This window comes from Aspergillus undulatus (assembly GCF_047715775.1).
Source record: "Aspergillus undulatus strain CBS 261.88 unplaced genomic scaffold BDV17scaffold_12, whole genome shotgun sequence".
NCBI lineage: Eukaryota > Fungi > Ascomycota > Eurotiomycetes > Eurotiales > Aspergillaceae > Aspergillus > Aspergillus undulatus.
This window is the reverse complement of record NW_027396616.1, coordinates 434504-450454: the sequence shown is the minus strand read 5'-3', so window position 1 is coordinate 450454 and position 15951 is coordinate 434504. Positions and strand designations below refer to the sequence as shown.

Sequence of the window (15951 nt, the reverse complement as noted above, 5' to 3'; positions counted from 1 at the left end):
TCAGAGAGCGCGATAACGGGGCGATACCGTTGGGAATTCGACGCGTATAATCCTAGTTGAGATTAGGTTCTGGCGACCCATCGCGAATTTTCGAAAGGCGACGTATAATCTACAAAAGAATCATCGGCGGCTGCTGGAGTATCAACTCACAGGTGATCTTGCGCATCGGATGGGGGATCAGTCCGAGCAGGCTGTTAAGTTATTGCTCACTAACAAGGTGTATGTTGCAGCGACGGAGGGAGAGCAGCTAGTGGCGTTTTTGCAGAATGTAGTGGGCAAGGTTGATGGTCGAGGGTTAAACTAGGTCCGGGCATAATTTATGGCAGAAGTCTGCACGGTGGGGCTTCTCAAATCTATGTTCATTCTTTGAGATGGAGCTGGCGGGATGGGATGTGGTCACAGCCCACCATCGACTGCAGAGTCTGTAAAGGGAGCCGGACTGAATGACCCCAGCCACCTGCAAAATCACACTAAGCCCAGAGCCCTAGATAATTGGCCTTTCAATTCCTCCTGGCTTGTTCTTTCACGCCTTCCCGCTGACATCGGGCCAATAACAAGACGTCAATGATGCTGATAACCTGACCAAGCCAAGGCTGCATCCGGAATGATTCCGTGCTCTGACCAATGCAAGGGTTACCCCGGATTACAGTCACTCTATAAAATTAATTCCTTCCACCTCCTCATGAATCATCCTGTTGAGAGCACCTGCCCTTAGCCATGTCCCAAACACAGGAGATAACTCTCAAGAATATAGTCCACCATGACCGCCCCCGATCTGCACCCGCATCTGTATCCTCCTTTCGCAATGAAACACCCCAGGCACAACCACCCCTCAGCCGCGCCCAAGCAATAACCGCCGTCGTCGCCCTATCAGGCGTATCCTTCCTAAACACCATGGGCTCCGGAATCCTGACCGTCGCCCTTCCCGCTATGGCCCCAGACCTCGGATTAAACCACGACATCCTGCTCTGGCCCGCAGCCGTGTACGCCCTCTCGGCCGGCTGCACATTGCTAATCTTCGGCGCCGTCGCGGATGTCATCGGCGATAAGCGCGTTTGGGTCACGGGCTCTGTACTCTTCGCCGCGTTCACGCTTGCCTGTGGACTGGCAAGGACGGGGAACCGGCTCATCGCGTTTCGGACACTATTGGGGATTGCGGTTGCGATGTGTCTTCCCTGCGCAGTGAGTCTGATGACGAGGACGTTCCCGCCGGGACGGGCGAGGAATCTCGGGTTTGCGTGTATGGGGATGGGCCAGCCGTTGGGGTATAGTGTTGGTTTAATCCTAGGTGGTATCTTCGCGGACTCGATTGGGTGGCGCGTGGGGTTTTATATCTCTGCGGGCATCAATGCCCTGCTTTGCGCGTTGGCGTTTTGGAGTCTTCCAGCGGAGATACCGAGAACCGAACCTGTGCTCAAGGGGTTAAAGGGGATTGATTGGGTTGGCGCGCCGATGATTAGTGTCTCGCTTGCACTGTTGTCGTTTGTTCTTGCGTGAGTACTATCCAGCCCTACCTTCCATACCTACCTCTGAGACCCAATCTGATAATAGACCAGCCAAATCACAGAATCCTACCGCAATCTCAACAAACCATACATCATCACGCTCTTCGCAATCTCTCTAATCCTCCTCCCCGCCTTCGTCGCCTGGGTCGAGTACCAGGAACGACACGGCCGCCCGGCTCTGATACCCAATAGTCTCTGGAAGAACGCGCTCTTCAGTGCAACCTGCATAATCGTCTTCTTTGCCTGGGCGGAGTTGAATGCGTTGCAGTATTTCACTAGTCTTTAGTTTGTCACCTGCCTGCCCTGCTTTGCTTACCACATTGCGCAGAGGAGAGACTAATGATATGTGGTGTAGCTTCCAAGAAATCCAACACCACTCCGCATTCTCTTCATCGCTAATGTTCCTCCCTATGGTGGTAGCGGGCGCAATAACCAATATATTCACAGGCTACACGGTCGACAAGATCTCTGTTGGCGCGCTGGTCTTTGTCTCTGCTGGTATCAGTACCGTCTCGCCGCTGGTTATGGCGCTTATGCGGCCGGAATGGGGGTACTGGCGCGGTCCATTTGCGAGCATGCTGCTTAGTCCGGTGCATTCGGATGGTTTGTCTTTCTTCCTTCCTTTCCCGCGAGGGATAAACTGTTTGGGGTTGGGTGTGAAAGCTAACATGATTTTGTAGTTCTCTTCACGGTCTCGAACCTGATTATATCACGCGCGTATCCAGGACAGAATCAAGCTCTTGCCGGCGCGGTGTTCAACTCTGTCTCTCAAGTTGGAAACTCAGTAGGGTTGGCCGTAGTGCTGCGATTGCGGCGTCTGTCACAGAACACTCGGGGCAGGATGACTTGAAGGGGTTCCAGGCAGCATATTGGCTTATGCTTGCGGCTATGGTTGTGGTCTGTGGGTTCAGTTACTTTGGTTTGCGTGGTGGAGGGTACGTCGGCAAGAAGAATGAGTAGGTTGGCCTCAAGATATGGAAGATATACTATGATCGACCAAGTTAGGGCTGCCTTCCGTTTGAAGAGAGACAATCACATGCCCTTCACTGAGATGGTCAGCAAGATTCAGCAAGTCCCGATAAGCGGGCGTATAATCCGGTGACTCACTTTACCTTGCCTATAGAACCTGATCTATACGTCCTGGCAATGTCCGATTCGCAGCACCTAGCTCAGCTCGCTACGGCCGAGTTGCGCCTACGAATCGGTCATGGCCAAGTAAGCTTACGGAGCTGCCCCGCACTCCAGCCAAAGTCGTCTTCGTAAAGGACCCATGAAGGCGAATGACCTGGGAAATTGGCTAGACCTGGTCCATCCTGGGGTCCGCCCTATACTAGGTTGCCTGTTTGGGCGAACTACAGAGGCGAAGTTAGCGCAGTGGGACCCCCACTTCAGCTTCGGCTACGCGGTCGATCTGGCTTGATCTTGTAAAAGGCCCCCCAGGTATTTATACAAACCTGCAGGGATCTCCAGATATCTCAAATCAAGCAAACATCCGCACGTGGTTCTGAATCCTTCACTATGGCACTTACCTACAGCCTCCCAGAGCTCATCACAACTGACATCAGGTCGGCCCTTCCTGAGGCTGCCGTAACCGACATCATCTCTCGGGCGCCATTTGCAACTGTCCCTGGAATCTTCAACCTACGCGATCTCAGCAATGCCATCACTCCATCCTCTGCCTTTCCAGCTGTCCTTCGACCAGGTTTAGCCTACCGAGCGGGTGCACCTGCTTCGACATTCAGCGATGAGGGAATCGCTGCTATGACTGCCCTCGGGATCAAGAAGATCTATGACTTGCGCCGGGCGGACGAGCGCATCAAGAAACCGAGCCCGGTTATTGACGGAGTCGAAGTCGTCTGGATCCCGCATACCGCTGGCGCTGTCGTAAACAAAGAGCCACCAGCGGACACAGAGAAGTCGATTGACGCACTGGTGCAAATGTACCTCGGCTACCTGATGTCGCATGCACCAGTATACAAGGCAGTTTTTGAGCACATCCGCGATGAGCCCGAGAAGCCTTTCCTCTTTCACTGTTCTGGTTCGTTTCTCCACACAAACGTAATTCAAGGCGCTAACAAGTTATCGGTATCATAGCTGGAAAAGATCGCACCGGCGTCCTTGCAGCTCTCATTCACCGACTCGCAGGAAGCTCCGACGAAGCCATTGTCCATGACTTCACACTGACCCGCGTTGGTCTAGAGCCCGGTCGCGAATCGCTCCTGAAGATGATGCAGGGTCTCTATAGCGAGTCCGCTTGGAATAATCCGGTGTTGTTGGTCCTTTGGGGCGTCCACGCTGGCGGGATAACGGGGTTCTTGGAGGTCCTGGACGCGGCGTATGGCGGAGTCACTGGTTATCTCAAAGGCAAACTCGGGTTTTCGGACGCGGATATTGTTATTATGAAGAAGAATCTTGCCCTCAAGGCATCTGGAAGTTCACTGTGATGGCGGTCTGCCATGGTAGGTAGTTGTCTGAGAGAAGTTTGAGGCAGAATCATGCAGGCGCATATGCACGGTGGCTCTTTCCTTTTGGGCGGATATTTATGCAGCACAACTTTTATGCATCAGGATGTGAAGCTGGATAGCACGTGATTACTCCGGCGGTGTAGTCGGCCCGACAATATTTTCTTGCCTCGTGATTGAGCATCTTCAATTGCTACATTTGCCAATACAATAAACACTCAGAAAATTACCTCGGTTCTTCTTTTCTTTTTTTATCTTCTATAAAGCACAGTTACCATGGGTGTCGCAAAGAAGACCAAGAAGTTCGCGCAGGTCAGCGCTCCGAGCAAGCAAAGTCGACCACCACTAACACCCAGCAGATGAAGCGCCAGATCAAAGCCCGCGACGAGCGAGTCAAGAAAGCGCCCGAGAAGCCCAAGCCGAAAGACGAGGTCGTCCGTAACGTCCAAGCAGCCCCGACGAACATGTTCTTCGCCGCCAACACTGCCCTCGGTCCTCCTTACCGCGTCCTCGTCGATACCAACTTTGTCTCGCACGCTATTCGCGCGAAGCTCGATTTACTGCCGGCTATGATGGACTTGTATGTTATACTCTGGTCACTATGATTGGGATGGATGCTCATTCTGGCTAGGCTGTATGCGAAATGTATACCGACGTTCACCGACTGCACGATTGCGGAGTTGGAAAAACTGGGTGACAAGTACCGTCTTGCGTTGAGAGTGGCGAAGGATCCGAGGTGGGAGAGGGTCAAGTGTTCGCACAAGGGCACATATGCCGATGACTGCCTTGTCGACAGGGTGAGTGCGCTCGGTACGAGGTCGATGACACCTTGCTGACTGTCAGGATTAGGTGTCGAAGCATCGCATCTACATCGTCGGAACAAACGATAAGGATCTCTGTCGCCGACTTCGCAAGATTCCTGGTGTGCCCATTATGAAGGTCGCGAGAGGAAAGTTTACAATCGAGAAGTTGCCGGACGCGATGGATTAGTGGCAGCCGTTACCGTTTTTTTTGTGATACCTACAGCATCGCCGAATGCTGTCCCAACCCTGCAAATGTCGCAGTTCAAGCCCCGGTCATCGGATGAAATTTGCGATCCCGCACCGCCGCCGTCAACACGAGGCCGGCAGGCTTCTGCGCTGTCGCCGAATGATCACTTAGCGATGCCATCGGGCGCACAATACCTCAGCCTTGTGACGACTGAACAATTACAAGGCATCACAATGAGCCTCCCAAACGAGGCCCTTGAAGACAGGCTTAGATATCCTCACCTAAACAATGGAAAATTATCCGTTCATCTCCACGTCTCCACATAGCACTAGCCCAAGGTCGAACCCAACACCGTTCTAAAAAAGTCCATACGCCGTAGAATCATACGATGACGCTATCCCCAACATTGTACGAGTTTGCGAGAAATGCCGCACCTTAGGTCCCACTGATATGACAATTAGCGTCGCCGACGGGCACTTCCAACCCAGACAAACCTCTTATCGGCGCCCCAATGAGTCACGGCCGGCCATTGGCACGGCGTTCCAAGGTTCGTCTATCAGATTATCAGACTATCTTATCGGCCTGCGGGGAGTTTAAGTATCCCCTCATTCTCACTTACTCCAAATTTTGTGTAGCCAAATTACGCGCATCATTCCAATTGACTAATCTCTAGCAAACTACCAAAATGCCAGAAAAGACAGAAACCATCGTCGTGGTCGGGTACGTTACGTCCACCTCACCTCTCCCTCAACGTCAACCCAGCTAATTGTTCTCTCACCAGCGCCGGCGTAATCGGCCTCTCAACAGCCCTCCAACTCCAAGAGCAACTAGCACCACACCAAAAAATCCTCCTCGCAGCCCGCGACTGGCCCTTCACCACATCAATAAACTACGCCTCGCCCTGGGCGGGTGCACACTACCGCCCTGTCCCGGGAAATACACCTCAAGCGCTGCGCGAAGAAACGCAAGCTCGTCGGACGTATGCGCATTTGAAGCACGAAGCGACGATTCCTGCGTCAGGGGTCGAGTGGGTGGAGGGGATAGAGCACCTTGAGGATCCACCGAGGGAGTATCTCGCTGAGAATGCACTCGATAATTATACGCACCTCGAGGGGTTCCGGAAGTTAACCGACAATGAACTTCCAACGGGTGTGAAATGGGGTGTGCGCTATATGACCTTTACGATTAACTCGCCTGTTTACTGTGCGTATTTGCTGCGGCGGTTTATCTTGCGTGGTGGGGAGACGAAAGAGACGGCACTAGTGAACGTCGACGAGGCATTCTATCTTGCGCCAAATGTGCGGACGGTCGTGAATTGTTCTGGGACGGGCATTGGGATGGGGGATTCGAAGAGCTTTATCATTCGCGGTATGCAATCATCTTCTGCCCATTTGAACAACAAAACCCAGCCCGCTAATAATGACGATTTCCAGGCCAAACATGCCTCGTCCGCAACCCCGTCAACGTAACCCTAACGCGCCAAAACTCCGACGGGACATGGTCCTTCTGCATCCCGCGGCCCTTAGAGGGGGGAACAATCATCGGTGGAACAAAGCAAGTCAACGACTGGGATCCGAACCCGTCTCTTGCCACGCGGGAGACACTCCTTCGGAATGCGACGAAGTGGTTCCCCTTCGCGGAGGGAAGTAAGAAGGAGTTCGATGTGATTCGGGATATTGTTGGAAGGCGCCCGGCGAGAGAAGGCGGGATGAGGATTGAGAGGGAAGAGGTTGGGCAGAGGAGGACGGTTGTGCATGGGTATGGGGCTGCTGGACGGGGGTTTGAGATTTCGTGGGGGGTTGCGGAGGATGTTGTCAAGTTGGTTAAGGAGGCCGGGCTTGTGGGTGGGAAAGAGAGGGCGAAGTTGTGATTGCTGTATGACACTCGGGACAGTCGAATTGGGCTGGCCCCGAGGTAATTGGTTGCGTTGTATTTTGCCATGCTCCAAACAGGCTTTCTTTTCCGCCTCTCGGGATTTCTTTAGAGGTTTCACTCAGAAAGGAAGCGTAGCGTTGGAATATCATTACATTAGACCATCTACATCAGTTTTCGTATTAAAGCTTCCCATCAGGACTCTGCCTTCTCGCCAGATCCTCCCCAGAGACACTACTACTCTCACTTCTCGCAGGCCCAGTCCGTGTCCCAACATCCTCAAACCTCGTCACAATATCTGTCGTGACAACGACCCCATTCTGAGCCCCCACAATCCCCTCCTTACTCCCATTCCTCTCACCCAGCTCCATCCAATCCAGATCATGCGGATCCTTCCTGGTAGAGGTACCATATGCATCGGTGCGGAAGTTCGAGTGATTTGTATTCGCGGCCCCGGTGGCAGATCGATTGCCGTAGCCCGGGCGGCTGGAGTCGTAGTACCCGTAATGGGGAGTGGAGGTTTTCTTGCTCGAGAGGCCGAGACGCTGTAGGATTCGTTCCATCAGCGGGCGGATTGGGGGGACGCAGCCAACGACGATGACGATCCAGGCTTCTGTTGAGGCCCAGATTAGGAGGGAGGGTTGAGCCCCTGGTACATGGCCGGTCAGCAGCTGCATCTGGTGGACAGGAGGAGAATGCTTTCAGGAATGAGTACGAACATGTAATATCCGACGTCTCGGTCAGAGCCTTGAGCTCGTAAGTCTTGACGGCAGAGCAGACGGCCGCTCTTGCTGCATGTTAGTACTTGAAGCCGTGGTGTACAAATCTAGGTAGGGCAAACTCACATCCACCCAAGCCCCATAAGCACCGACAGCGCAACCTTAATCCTCAACTTCATCTGCAGCTTCCAAAACAGATGGATCGGATAACTGGCAAGGAGCGCATCGGAGAAAGAATTGAAACTCGCCTGGAAGAACGAGTAGTTCTGATTATTCAGGCGACCCGGGTCACAAGTCCCTGGTATATCATCATCCCACAACTTCTCCATAGGCGAGCACTGACCCAGAATCGTCCCCAGCACAGCAATATTTACAGCGGCGATAAGAACCCCCAACACAATAAGCAACCACGGCTTCTTCTCATGTCTTCCCCGGATTTGAACAAGAAATGCAAGGATAGCTAGCTTTCCAAGCATGGACCCCGCGATCGCGAGGAGCTGAAACACCCACGACCACTTTAACGTGCGGACCTCAGACTCGTGGTCGAGCGTGTCGATGTGTTTTCCCATGCCATGATCCACGGAAAGCTGCAGGAAGATCTGGGCGACGACTTGCGTGAGCACGGTCACGCTGGCGACTGCGAAGTCCCAGCGGAACCGGGCAACGATTTTCCAGTTTGTGATGAAGCGCAGCGTGAAGAAGGAGAGGCCGATGAATGTCTCGACCCAGGAGATCGCGAGGATCATTGCAGATTTGTCGCCTGCCATGGCTGTGACTGGTAGAGCGCATGCCCCATGCAAGTCGGCACGTTGCGAGGAAGAGAGGATTCAGGCAATGACAATGGGGAAGGGGGAGGGGGGTATGGCATGAGGGATAATCAATTATTTCTACAAGTACGTCGTCTACAATCTGACATTTGAAACGGACAAGGCAGGACCAGGTCCCAGGTCCCGGGCCAGACTTCATCATGCATGATTAGCTCTCGTCAATTGAATTCCATATAATTCATTTTCCTTCAATTTTCCCGATCCTGACCTACGACCGCGTCCGGTACAATCATATTGAAATTACCAATTTACCACTTTATCACTTTATGCCAATAATTAAAAATTCTTCCAGGAACCAGGCCACCTGGGCAGAGACAAAGACCAGGTCCAGGTCAGGTAGCCCGGTCCCAGCTAGGACATAAAACTCGCTATTCGACGACAGGAAGCCTACACATTCCCTAGCGCAAGCAAACCAGAAACTCAATTCGCATCCCGCAGGATGGACTGCCCAGTGCCATCAATGAAGACGCAACACCATGGCTGAGACAGATCGACAGAGGAATCGATTCTTCCCAGGCAAACAGAAAGTTTCGAGAACCATGGATCTGCGAGCGTCGATTCGAAATCGACGTCCATGTCGTGATCTTGTCTCTGAGGGGCAGCGGCAGCGCGCATCCGGACGTCCTCCGTGCTCTTCTCCGTAATAATCTGCGCTACACGGCCCTTGCTGTGATCTCTGGCATAGACATCTCCACAACGGAGGACAATTGCCGATTAGGAAGCCCGAAATGGCAGGCGGGGACGCTCAATCGCCGGGCCCCGAAGCCCGGCGCGCCGGCGGGCCCCCTAAAGCGCCCAAGGAACCCTAAGTCGAGCGCTAGGCGGCCCTAAGAGAGCGGACTCGATGCGGTGGAGTCACGGCCGGGCATGGGCCGGATCTGGGATGGAGCCTGGGGGCGGGTCGGGTGGTGCGACATAGCTGAACCCTGTTCGCACCTTGAACTGAGAGCTGGTATGGCTGACGCTGCTGTTATGTTACTGGGATAGGAATATGTACCTTGAGGCCGTGATTCGCGCATTACACGTGGCGACATGGGTGTGTTTTTGTAGGTTCAATTTCGGTGAGTGATTTTCTGGTTAGAGTGTTTTGCGGACACGCGTTGGCCCCGATTCCTTCATATAGTGAAAGTTTAATGGAAGATGCGCTAGTGACAGGATGACAATTGCGTTGTTTACAGTACTTTCCAGACTCTCGGCCTCCCCGATCCGTCAATGCCCGGTTCAACCTGGTCCTGATTCCCGTTCCTTCCTACAGGACACCCGCTGCAGCGAGGAAATTCTTGTTGTGAAGCCAGATCCTGATCTCTTTGCCCTTGAGATAGAAGGGAATATAGAACAGGTAAATGGCCACGTTAATCGTCGCAACGGTCATGAACACGGAGAGGAGCCCGCTGGCCGTGATGAAGTCGTTGATCACCCACGTCCAGATCCACGCGATGCAACTCTTCAGCGCGGCAATCGTGATCATCACTTCCACAGAGAGCTGGTAAGCAGTTAGTAGCGGCCTGTCAAAAGCAAAGATGAGACAAACCTCTTTGTGGCAATCCAAGGCGTAGTTCATTCCCAGCGTCGTGCCCATCTGGCTTCCCACGGACAGAATTCCAGCCCCCACTACCGGCATGGCCCAGTGCATCTGATGCTCATATGAGAGAGCGAACCAGAGGGCACCGAAGAATGTGAAGAAAGCCGCTAGGAGACAAGTGGGGAGACGCATTTCGGGCTCACGAATCCCGCGGTTCCTTTTCGTGAAGAAGTTTGCGATCCAGTCCGCGAATGTTCCGGAGAAGAAAACGCCAAATATCGAGCCGATAAATGGCGACAGGAAGAACAGACCTTGCGCCCGGGGGTTGAAGTTGTACGGAGGCGGCCCAAAGAGCTGCGCGACTGTCGCGCCGAGAATCACATTCCAACTCAGCGCAAGACCGTAGATGAAGCAGGACCAGACGACGGTCGGATAGGCGAGGAGGACAAACGGGCGGAGAAAGATGTGAGTCAGATTGACGTCTGGGTCGCCGGCGCTCCAGAACTTGAGCTCTTCCACAAAACTCTTCGGGGGGATAGGGGTGCGTTCCTCGACGAGAACCTGCTCCTTCTGCTCGCCAGAGGACGCGGTAGACATAGCAGCCGCAAAGGGATCCGGACGAGGTCCGGTAAATTTCGTCTCAGGCATGAAGAAGAACATGCAGATCGCATTCGCAAAGACAAAGATTGCCACAATCCAGAACGCCCAGTCCATTCCTAGGTCCTGGACAATCAACCCGGAGAACATCGGGCCCAGCTCGTTGCCTCCAAGAACAGCCAGTCCATAGATGGCGACGAGCTCGCCGCGGTTATGTAGGAAGAACATGTCGGTCACGGTCGACGGAACGATAGACTCGATGGGCGCCTGGAAGGCTCCGAGGAAGGCGCGACCAACGATGAAGACGAGGTATGTTTTGTTGGATGCAATGGCGAGCCAGATACATGCGATGCCCATGAGGATGTTGGAGAAGAAGTAAATCGGGCGACGGCCGTACTTGACAGCGAAGGGCATCCAGACACAGTTCCATACGCCTTGGTTAATCAGACAAGCACCGTTCGCATAGGTCAATTCTTGGAGGGTCTTCCCAAATGTCCCAGATAATTCCTGCATACCTATACAGAGTACAAATTAGACCAGCAAGAGGAATGCGGGAGAGAAAACCTACCAGCAGCCATGATAGGCCCCGTAATGGCACCCATAAACGCATACCAACAGGCATTGAAAAACGTCAAGTTCTTCTTCCAGCCCGACCACCGCAGCGGATCATTGGGATCATTGATCGAGGGCTGCGGCACGAGCAGCATGCGCGAGTCACCTTTGGTCCGGTGCTTCAACTGGTGAATCCGATCGGCGATAACCCCGTGCTTTGAGGCATCGTCAAAGAGGATTTCAGTGCCTGGCGCACTGTGGAAGTACTCGGCCTTGTTCTCTTCACGCTGTGCAGCCATGGCAGCCAACGCTGGACAATAAAATCAGAAACAAATCGAGAATGCGAAGAGAAAAGGAAAAACGAGTGGACTGACGGATGATCATCGGGATTGAGTTTGGAACTGCAGGCTTTTATTATTCTCCGGAGGGGTACATCCTTGCAGTCGCCAGACTACTCTGTCTAGACTAGGGGAGAGCGATTCAGTCGGTCACCCTCCGGTCATCAATAGGCCACTGCCACTCAACCACTCGTGAGTCGTCTACACGTGTCTGGGTCGATACGTACATACGCTGCACTATCCCGATTCCTGTAAATTATCCATTCACTCCCTCTGGGCATCATCTTTGGATCCTCCGTATTCCCGACCTCGGAATTCCCGAATACTCCCACGAACGAAGCCGTGCTCCAACCTTTAATTGGGCGACAGGGATCTAGATAAACTCAGCCCACACGTTTCACATTGGCGATTTCTAATGCAGCCACAACTGTATCTAAATTCGTCGGGCCGGCCATGGTCCCTCTTAGGGCTGTTGGTGGGATCAGGTAGATTGTCGGGTAATTAAAATGTGAATTTGTTGAACCGGACCATGGTTGTCAACTGCGCTATTTAACTTAAAGTCATTATCCACTGTCTCCAAAATAGTGAGCAGCGAGCGACTTGGGTATCTCAGACAGTTATAAGGGTCAAGCACCCTCAAGGCGTAGTAATATATGGCAGCGCCCAACCTACTTCCCAATGCGGACAGCAACAGAATGAAACAATGGCATAGTGCGCTGGCAGATTGCCTGCAAAGGAAGCTTGACCGAAGCACGCAGATCCAGGCCTCCAGCCCATGCATGGGAGCTGCGCCGCTGACAACCCCTGCTGACGCCCAGCCCACCACTCAGACACTAGGGCATGGAGGCCGAACTGGGATTAGCGCGGTGCATAATTAGTCATAGCCATTTGTGCATCATTATGCATCTTCAACCGCCGAGCATCCAAGCCCGAACACTGCCCACATCAACCATGCAGCCTCCCAGGCCCAATAAGGCCTACGACCAGTGTCGTGCTCGGAAGTTCCGCTGCATTGGCATGCCTGTTCTTGTGCAATCCAGTTTCTTCACCTCCTGGTTCCACGCTCACTTATTCGTCACAGTGCCGCCTGGTGGCCCTGACGTCTGTTCCCACTGCATAGTAAGTCTCACAATCATTCATCTCCTCGCTTGACGGAGAAGAATTGGTTTCTGATATCCGCCAGAAACGAAATGAGACATGTCAATTCAGCAACCTAAAGCGCAGGCTGCGGGTGAAGGGTAAGTAAGGGCTCTTGAAAACGTCAGACGGCCCAGTGACTAACTGCTTGTAGAGCCAGCACCCCAGACAGACGCAACATCCGGCTCGCAGACACTTAATACCTCGTCTGATCTCTTCGTCGACCGCTTCCTTGCAATTCGTCAGAGATTGCTGTTCTCTATGATGAGTTCTGTGTCCTAGGGGTTCGCAATGACCGCGGTATGCCTCACTGAGACAGTCATTATCGTCGCCGCTGATCGCTATTAGTACCAAGCTCCGGACTTGCCTTCTTTTCCAAGAAGAAAGGGGAAAATAAATATAAAAATAAAAATGAAATGAAATGAAATGAAAATGAAAAGAGTCGACTCGCTTGTAAAAAGGCTGGGACATACAAGGGTCAGGGACCTGGTGCACTTTATCGACAAATCTATTCGGACGCGTTTGCTGGCGAGGCCTGATAAGGACACTTTGCTCTATAGTCTTGCCAAAGCTCGAATGGAGTTGGTGATTGATCCAGAAGCATCGGCGCATATACAACGTTAGTACATCTCCGTCAAGATATACCTCTGACAAACCTAGGCTATTTTGAGATTCTACATCCCATATATCCCTTCTTGGATCGAAAGTCGTTTGAAGAAAAAGCCAAGAGCAGACTTGCTCCAGGCCCTAGAAACGTACCACACATTTTGCGGGCTATACTACGCTATACTGGCTCTAGGCTGCCAATACAATGACTATAGCTCGTTCACTCCAGATAATAGCCATGCGTGGAAGCTTTTCCAGGTGTCTATTAGTCGTCTTGACCGTATCCTTTTAACCACAGAATGTCTGCTAAACCTTCAGGTACGCCGCAAACCCCAACAACCAATATTGACTGACGATACCAGTCCGTAACAGCAATTGTATGTCTATGATTCGCCTTTGATGGTTTAATCTAACGGCGAAGACCATCTTCGCGACAAACACGTTCATCCTCCAGCTAGACCAGACTTTACTGGCAAAGGCGAGCCGAATTGTACTTGCACTTCGGTATCACAAATCCATCGTCAGCGAGGGCCCTACACTATGCCACCGGAATTTCTGGGTCATCTATCACTTAGAGAAAAGATACTGCTTTCAAGCCAGCAGCTCGGTTTGTCCGTTTCTCTTGCCGGCCTGTAACTGCAACACTTACAATCGTAGGCAATCGCGGACTACGACTTCGGGTGTCCCATTCCAACAACTCCAGAGTCGATTCTTGGTCATCACGACTGGCTGAGGTCGTCCGTCCGCTACGGCCGCATCCTTGCCATCCCTTACGAACCACTTTTCTCGACCCCTGCATCGACCCGACCAGACGACGTGACTATAGCTGCCATTGACCATGTTCGCGCATTACTCGAGGAATGGCGACTATTGTTCCCACCCGATTTCAGGCCGAAAGAGCCACTTCAGCGATGTTGTCTGAATGACGGCGCAGCGAAAGAGATCGCATTGCGGACTCACTACTACTACTACCATTTAACCATTGTTCTAGAACGACTAACCTTAGACGTTAGTCGCAACATAGCAAGAAGCGAGAACAGCATGAAGTCCTAACTCAATACCGCGAGAGAAGTCATCAGTTTGACCCGTTACATTGACGTGGAGCCATATACACATGTGTTGTGAGTTCTCGCCTCATCCTCACCAATACCTCCATGGCATGACTGGTTGGATAGCATCCTCGCAATCATACCGCTCTCTGCCCAGTTCGTACTCTTCGGCTTTGTTGTGTACCATCCTAATGATCCTGATATACGCGGATATTTGACCTTGCTAGATATTGTCGCGGGGCACTTTGGCCAGCTCGACCACGCCTCCAACGGGACAATCCAGTCAAGCTACTTCTCCGAGTTCTCGCACATGGCCCGGCAGTATGTTCAAAGTATTCAAAACGCAGAGAAAGAGAAACAACTACTTCCCGCACCGCAAAGCCCAAGCGGCAGTCAATTGGCTGCAACAACAGCAACTAACCGAACGGTTACACCGTTCGACGCCTCGAGTAGTGTTCCAATAGCCGCGAGCGATCACGCTGACAGAAGGCATCGATTATGGCAGATCGATAACTTTTATTTCCTAACTCCGGATAGTGACTGGGGTGGAATGACGTCGCTCGATGAGTGCGACCCAAGAGAGTACTACGGGTCTATCTTCCAGTGACTCTTACAACACCGGACTACATTTGCAGCAGATTCAGCCCCAAGCTGTGAGTCTGTTCTCGGATTCGAGATACAGAGTCCTAGCAGGTCATTGGGCAATTTCCTGCCTTGAGTGTTGATCGCTCTGTTGGTCGGCTAAGGAATACTTCGGTGCTCGGTGCTTGGCGAGGCAGTGCTGCCAGCATTTGTATAGCCTCCCTTTCAGTGCTCGAATATTCAACATCATCTAGATCAGCTGAAGCAACTCATAAATAGCAACCCCAGAATGCCCTCGAATTCCTTTTTCACCAAACCAAATTATCCAACAAATGACCTTGACACCACACCAAGCACTCTCGACCGTGATCATAATATTCTACCTCCCTCCCTCGCTCATTCCAACGACCTTCCTCCTCCATCGGCACGACATCGGCAAAGCATGGCTGGCTGTACCTCTTCATCTTCTCGGTCTTCCGCACCACCGTTGCAAGTCTTCGGATTGCGTCGGAAGCAACTGAGACTAGTGGACTGCAGACGGCGGCGTCGACCTTTGCGTCTATCGGCTTTATGACTCTACTATTGGCTATGTTAGGTGGTTATTGAGGATGTGTATGTCTCCCTTGCTTGTGAATGTGGATTGATTGGAGGATAATAAATACTGACGATTATAGCAAATCAACATTCGCCTCAGACCCCATCCACCCTCGCATCTGGACCCTCCTGCACTTGTCTCCTCATTTACCACTCGCAATGGCCTCAGCTCCGCGGTCGCAATAATTGTCGCATGTCTATTCTCCTGTCAAGCTAGCATCTGCCTCGTCTTCTATATCCGCTTCCGCTCAGGTCCAGTCGATCAGCAACAGAATCAGTCTAGAGATGTGGATAAACAAGATATCCTTGGAACCAACGAGGCGGACGCGACAACAACAAGGACCCTCCTCATCCTAGCACTATGCAGCACGCCTTTTCTCACAGTCCGCGTGATATACATGCACCTATCTACATTCGTCCAGACTCCGATATTCCAAGGGAGGGATCTAGATGGAGACGGGGACGCCGATAGACCCGCGAAAGTGTATGTCCTGGCATTCATGCAGTATCTCATGAAGATTATTGTTTTTGGGATGTTTTTGTATGTGGGGTTCATTATATCGTTGAGACGGATGGCGAGGGCTATACAGAGACAGACA

General features: G+C 52.3%; 7 protein-coding genes across 7 annotated transcripts; 5 read left to right on the top strand and 2 right to left on the bottom strand.

Annotated features, from left to right (window-relative positions):
- Window positions 1–717: 717 nt before the first annotated feature.
- BDV17DRAFT_289397 (major facilitator superfamily domain-containing protein) lies at window positions 718–2465 on the top strand (the record flags this gene model as incomplete). Its single annotated transcript, XM_073761653.1, has 5 exons — window positions 718–1493; window positions 1557–1790; window positions 1861–2108; window positions 2186–2289; window positions 2346–2465. The coding sequence occupies 5 exons, from the start codon at window positions 718–720 to the stop codon at window positions 2463–2465; spliced, it is 1482 nt and encodes a 493-aa protein (XP_073617810.1).
- BDV17DRAFT_257887 (tyrosine-protein phosphatase) lies at window positions 2384–4177 on the top strand. The gene is made up of 3 exons (XM_073757251.1): window positions 2384–2406; window positions 2620–3543; window positions 3600–4177. Exons 2-3 carry the CDS (start codon window positions 3024–3026, stop codon window positions 3947–3949), a joined length of 870 nt encoding a protein of 289 aa, XP_073617809.1. The 5' UTR covers window positions 2384–2406; window positions 2620–3023; the 3' UTR covers window positions 3950–4177.
- Window positions 4178–4243: 66 nt separating this feature from the next.
- BDV17DRAFT_289395 (rRNA-processing FCF1 family protein) lies at window positions 4244–4957 on the top strand (the record flags this gene model as incomplete). Its single annotated transcript, XM_073761652.1, has 4 exons — window positions 4244–4279; window positions 4327–4547; window positions 4599–4764; window positions 4817–4957. 4 exons carry the CDS (start codon window positions 4244–4246, stop codon window positions 4955–4957), a joined length of 564 nt encoding a protein of 187 aa, XP_073617808.1.
- Window positions 4958–5300: 343 nt separating this feature from the next.
- Window positions 5301–6980, top strand: BDV17DRAFT_29831 (FAD-dependent oxidoreductase). Its single transcript, XM_073763666.1, has 3 exons — window positions 5301–5677; window positions 5739–6325; window positions 6391–6980. Exons 1-3 carry the CDS (start codon window positions 5643–5645, stop codon window positions 6825–6827), a joined length of 1059 nt encoding a protein of 352 aa, XP_073617807.1. The 5' UTR covers window positions 5301–5642; the 3' UTR covers window positions 6828–6980.
- A 31-nt stretch (window positions 6981–7011) lies between these two features.
- On the bottom strand, window positions 7012–8315 carry BDV17DRAFT_289393 (uncharacterized protein; the record flags this gene model as incomplete). The annotated part of the gene is made up of 3 exons (XM_073761651.1): window positions 7012–7478; window positions 7549–7616; window positions 7675–8315. 3 exons carry the CDS (start codon window positions 8313–8315, stop codon window positions 7012–7014), a joined length of 1176 nt encoding a protein of 391 aa, XP_073617806.1.
- A 1172-nt stretch (window positions 8316–9487) lies between these two features.
- Window positions 9488–11401, bottom strand: BDV17DRAFT_257877 (major facilitator superfamily domain-containing protein). Its single transcript, XM_073757250.1, has 3 exons — window positions 11063–11401; window positions 9907–11009; window positions 9488–9858 (listed from the first exon to the last, which is right to left on the bottom strand). The coding sequence occupies exons 1-3, from the start codon at window positions 11343–11345 to the stop codon at window positions 9625–9627; spliced, it is 1620 nt and encodes a 539-aa protein (XP_073617805.1). The 5' UTR covers window positions 11346–11401; the 3' UTR covers window positions 9488–9624.
- A 934-nt stretch (window positions 11402–12335) lies between these two features.
- BDV17DRAFT_280539 (Zn(II)2Cys6 transcription factor) lies at window positions 12336–14783 on the top strand (the record flags this gene model as incomplete). The annotated part of the gene is made up of 10 exons (XM_073759899.1): window positions 12336–12503; window positions 12568–12622; window positions 12676–12740; window positions 12770–12821; window positions 12964–13140; window positions 13255–13445; window positions 13549–13734; window positions 13785–14139; window positions 14197–14248; window positions 14303–14783. The coding sequence occupies 10 exons, from the start codon at window positions 12336–12338 to the stop codon at window positions 14781–14783; spliced, it is 1782 nt and encodes a 593-aa protein (XP_073617804.1).
- Between the last annotated feature and the right edge of the window lie 1168 nt (window positions 14784–15951).

Coding starts and splice junctions, on each gene's coding strand:
- BDV17DRAFT_257877 (XM_073757250.1), bottom strand. CDS start 11,345: ATGGCTGCACAGCGTGAAGAGAACAAGGCCGAGTACTTCCACAGTGCG. Junction 11,010..11,062: donor GGGGCCTATCATGGCTGCTG/GTAGGTTTTCTC, acceptor TACTCTGTATAG/GTATGCAGGAATTATCTGGG. Junction 9,859..9,906: donor CCTTGGATTGCCACAAAGAG/GTTTGTCTCATC, acceptor ACTGCTTACCAG/CTCTCTGTGGAAGTGATGAT.
- BDV17DRAFT_257887 (XM_073757251.1), top strand. CDS start 3,024: ATGGCACTTACCTACAGCCTCCCAGAGCTCATCACAACTGACATCAGG. Junction 3,544..3,599: donor TTTCCTCTTTCACTGTTCTG/GTTCGTTTCTCC, acceptor TCGGTATCATAG/CTGGAAAAGATCGCACCGGC.
- BDV17DRAFT_29831 (XM_073763666.1), top strand. CDS start 5,643: ATGCCAGAAAAGACAGAAACCATCGTCGTGGTCGG. Junction 5,678..5,738: donor GAAACCATCGTCGTGGTCGG/GTACGTTACGTC, acceptor TTCTCTCACCAG/CGCCGGCGTAATCGGCCTCT. Junction 6,326..6,390: donor GAAGAGCTTTATCATTCGCG/GTATGCAATCAT, acceptor GACGATTTCCAG/GCCAAACATGCCTCGTCCGC.